At 42.0% G+C, this 4,260-nt stretch overlaps 1 protein-coding gene across 1 annotated transcript in view; it reads left to right on the forward strand.

Annotated features, from left to right (window-relative positions):
- Positions 1-4,260, forward strand: part of SLC25A37 (solute carrier family 25 member 37) — a 52,132-nt gene that overhangs the window by 44,200 nt on the left and 3,672 nt on the right. The window contains exon 2 of the mRNA XM_007950842.1: positions 2,409-2,637. Coding sequence (XP_007949033.1) covers positions 2,409-2,637 — 229 coding nt within the window. The remainder of the gene's footprint in view (positions 1-2,408; positions 2,638-4,260) is intronic.

Below are 4,260 nucleotides of genomic sequence, written 5' to 3' on the forward strand. Positions count from 1 at the left end.
AAGGCTGGAGGTTCAAACCCACCAGCCACTCCTCGGAAGGAAGGTTGGGGAATCTACTTCCATAGTGATACCACCTCGGAAACCCAAGGAGGGGTCGCAGTGAGTCGGCGTTGACTCGACGGTACATAACAACAACAGGGATAGGAAGGAGGGGGAAAGGGGATGGTTTTGTTTGGGGGGCATTGAGTTTATGCTTAATAGGTGGTGAAATATTTTGGAAAAGGATAGCAATAATGGTGGCACAACATGAAAAATGTAATCAGCGTCCCTTAGCTATAAATGTGGAAGTTGTTAATGTTGGCGAATGTCTTGTTGTGTTTTTGCCACAATGAAAAAAAAAAAAAAATTACAGCCTTGTAATTTTCATTTTGGGTTTGCTGTGAGCTGAAATTGACTTGATAGTATATAACAACAATGAGTTTTTAATAAAGCTACATTTAATTTAAAGAACACTTTATATTCAGAGGAAGTCTTCCTTGCCCTTTTTAAAAAAGCATTTAAATGCTCTTTCTTTCAGAAAATGGTGATTGTAATCGAGGGTGGTGATGACTGTGCAAATTATTGTAATTGTTGTTTTTATATCCTTTCTTAGCAAAATAAAAAACTGGTAATGATGTGTCCACATTGTGGTTTCATTAGCAGGTAAAATCTGAAAGTAGAAAAACCACTAATTTAGGTCATTGGTTTCGCACTGCTACTCTGAGCCTTCAGGTTCCTTAGGGTCCCTGCCTTAGAAAGTGAAAGGGAGACTCAAGGCCCTTTGCCCCTTGGGCAATCAGAGAAGCTGTACTTCCATGTAATATACAGTTAGCCCCCTGACTTATTGAGGAACCATACTTACCACTGTCTTTTTGTTTTGTATATTTTATCATTAATAATATGTACTACGTACAGTTTTGTGGTGCATAATTTGCTGATGCTATCATTCTAGTGTGAAATTCTAAAGACAAATAAAGATCAGATTTATAAAGATACTGATAAGGCAATATTAATGAAAACTTAAAAAAAAAGATGAGGTATTTGACTTATGTCAGGACCGTGTTAAGATGGCGTTGTTGGAACAGAACCCTGTCATATGTTGAGGACTTCCTGTATTAAGTTTCCTGCATGATTTTATTTGGAAAGAAAACATTGTTCCTGCCATAAGTTGGAGGCCCTCTCCTCTAGGCTGTGTGTGTGGTGGTGGGGGGGGTGGGTTGGAAGTGGGTGGGATTCTGCTGCTTTCGAAGGGCTGAGCCAGGTGGGTCTTTCTCTGGCAAATATTTCTTTCTTAGTCAAGTCCATGATGGAACTGCCCTTGAGGAGACAAGACTGTATACTTAGGAAGAGATTAAGAATAAGGCCATTTATATTTTAAGTGGTAATTTATAAAGAAGGAGCTCTGGTGGTGGTGTACCTGAGGCATCTGACTGCTAACCAGAAGGTTGGCAGTTCAAATCCACCAGCTGCTCCATGGAAGGAAGATTGGGCAATCTACTTCCATAAAGATTTAACACCACAGAAACCCAAAGGGGTTCTCTATGAGTCAGAATTGACTCGATGGCAGTAAATTTGGAGTGGTTTTCTTTCTTTATTTTTTTTTTTAAATAAAGGTGAAACATTAAAAAGTATTTAGAAAGGATCAGGGAATGAGAGGTGGAGAGTTCTGAGGAGTTTTTCTGATAGAGGCTAAATAGGAAGTTTCAGATTTAGTGAGGATGGGGAAGACTGGGACCAGAGTGAGAATTCCCCCATAATAATAATACTGGTATTTCTCTAGGACTCTGAGTTTACTAAGGGTTTTCATGTGCATTGTTTCATTTGATGCTTACAGCAACTTTGTAGCCCTCACTCTGTGATTTTCAGCTAAAAAGTTGAAGCTCCTTTGATCCAGAGAGGTTAAGTGATTCATCAGAGGCCTCACAGCTTGCAAATAGCAAATGGCAGGGCAAGGCCTTCTCACTCCAAATTCTTCCTGTTCACAATGTCCCATCCCTGCTTAATGAGATCTGTGTGAATGTGTGAGGATAGAGTGTGGGAGTGGGGAGTACTCCAGAAGTGATAGAATGAATATGTTTTGTTCCCCCAGAAATCCTTTAAAAAAATAAACAAAACACCATTGGTATCAAGTCAATTTCAACTCATAACAACTCTATAGGACAGAGTAGAACTGCCCAATAGGATTTCTGAGACTGTAATCTCTACAGAAACAGACTGCCACGTCTTTCTCCCTTGGAGTAGCTGGTATGTTTGGACTGCCCACCTTTTGGTTCGAAGCTGAGTGCTTAACCTACTGCTCCACCAAGGCGCCTTAGAAATCCTTTAAGTGATGAAAATTGTTCCTCTCTCTCCCTTCTGGGTCCCCCTTTTGCTCCTGACTGGCCTCATTAACTCCCATTTTATTGTTTTCTCTTCTCCCCTTTCTCTAGACCCGAATGCAGAGTCTGCAGCCAGATCCCAAAGCCCAGTACACAAGTGTCTATGGAGCCCTCAAGAAAATTGTTCGGACTGAAGGGTTCTGGAGGCCATTGCGGGGCATCAACGTGATGGTGATGGGTGCGGGTCCTGCCCACGCCATGTATTTTGCCTGCTATGAGAACATGAAAAGGACTTTAAATGATGTTTTCCACCACCGAGGAAACAGCCACCTAGCCAATGGTATTTTGAAAGCATTTGTCTGGAGTTAGAAAGCTCTCTTCTTCAACAGACCCTTCCCCAGGGTGCTCTTCCCTGTGACCCAGCAGCCTAACGCCTCGTCTTCGGCTTGCTTATGAATAAAGAACTCTAGCGCTGTGTGTGTGCACCCACCCAAATACAGACACACACATACACACTTTTTTCCATTCCCCTCCTTCACTTTCTGAAGCTTGGGGAAATTGGTGACAGAGGTGTTTCAGTTTTTATTGTTGTGTGGGTTTTTTTTTTTTTTTTTCAAAAGCAATTAATGATCAGACATAGAAAAAACCCTGAATAGAAACAAAACTTATGAATGCTGGATTCAGAAAAAAAGTTATCTGGACAACTTCTTTGAGACTATTTAAAAACTGGTACAACAGGTCTCTACAACGTCAAGATCTAACTAAGCTTTAAAAGGTCAAGAAGTTTTATGGCTGACAAAGGATTTGCTCCAGCACAGACGACCTTTCCCACCTTAACGCTTCTGGGGATTTGGGAATTTTACCCTCGTTCTTTTCCGTTTGTCTGAGTTGCATGTCTCTGCGAGCAAGTGCTCAAATAGTTTTGTTGTGAGGGGGAGAGATGGGCGGTTGGGGGTTGTGAGTTTGCACACAGCTCTTACATAAGGCATGTTTTACTGGGCCAGGCAGAGCGGTTCCTTTCCTCTTGGGTGGGTTTGGCTTTTGTTGCTTTTTGTCTGGGTGTGGAATGGGAATATGGATAGCAGCAAAGGGGTATACTTATTTTGGCAAAATTGGTTTTTCAAGAATGGAGTAGATATGACCAGGAACAATGTTTTTCCCTTCTATTTTTGTTCCATTCAGTGAGGACCGAAAAGCACCCCTTCCATCAGCAAATTTGGGTAATAATAAATGCAGCTGGCTGGTTTTCAGACATTTAATCTGGTCATTCATTGTGTTTAATGTGAGATGGTTGCTATGAGCCATACTCTAATGCTGTCGCTGAATTCTTATCATGTTGCTGAGGGTGGGGATTTCCTTTTCATGAAACTGCCTTATGTAATAGTTTTGCCCCTTGGTCACTGAACTCCTTGAATGGGCTTTGACAGAACCTAGTTTCTACCAGGCTCTGCCCAGTGCTGTTCCTGCAACATTGTGGTGTGTGCTGTGGTTGATTTTGACCTTTCTTAGATAATTGTAAGTGTGTGTGGATGGGAAGGGATATATGCATTCCTAAAGAGTTATCCTGCTGTCCCTCTTGATCTTCCTACCTTTCAGTGGTCATTTTAATCACTTGTCACCACAGAGGAAGGAAACCCAAAGCCAAAAGTAAATTCCCAGGCCTGCTTCAGGCTTCTAAAGGTGCCTGGTTTTTGAAGCCAGGCCAGGTGAGACCTCCAGATGGGGTCTGCCATCTCCTGAGGCAAGTAATATCTTTGAAAAATTACCCTGGAAATCTGCCACGTGCAAGTCTTTCAGACTTCCTCTTCCCTTGCCTCTCTTCTTAAAAATTGGTTGGATTTCACTAAGGAAATTCTCTTAAAAGATTTCCCTTCTGATTCTGCACTCCCATCCCTGCCCCCACGAGTTCTGGTAGCATAGTGGCTAAAGCACTTGACTACTAATCAGAAGGCTGGTGGGTCAA

The sequence above is a fragment of the Orycteropus afer genome, unplaced genomic scaffold (genome assembly GCF_000298275.1).
Source record: "Orycteropus afer afer isolate SDZICR_OR568_19922 unplaced genomic scaffold, OryAfe1.0 scaffold00289, whole genome shotgun sequence".
Taxonomy (NCBI): Eukaryota; Metazoa; Chordata; class Mammalia; order Tubulidentata; family Orycteropodidae; genus Orycteropus; species Orycteropus afer.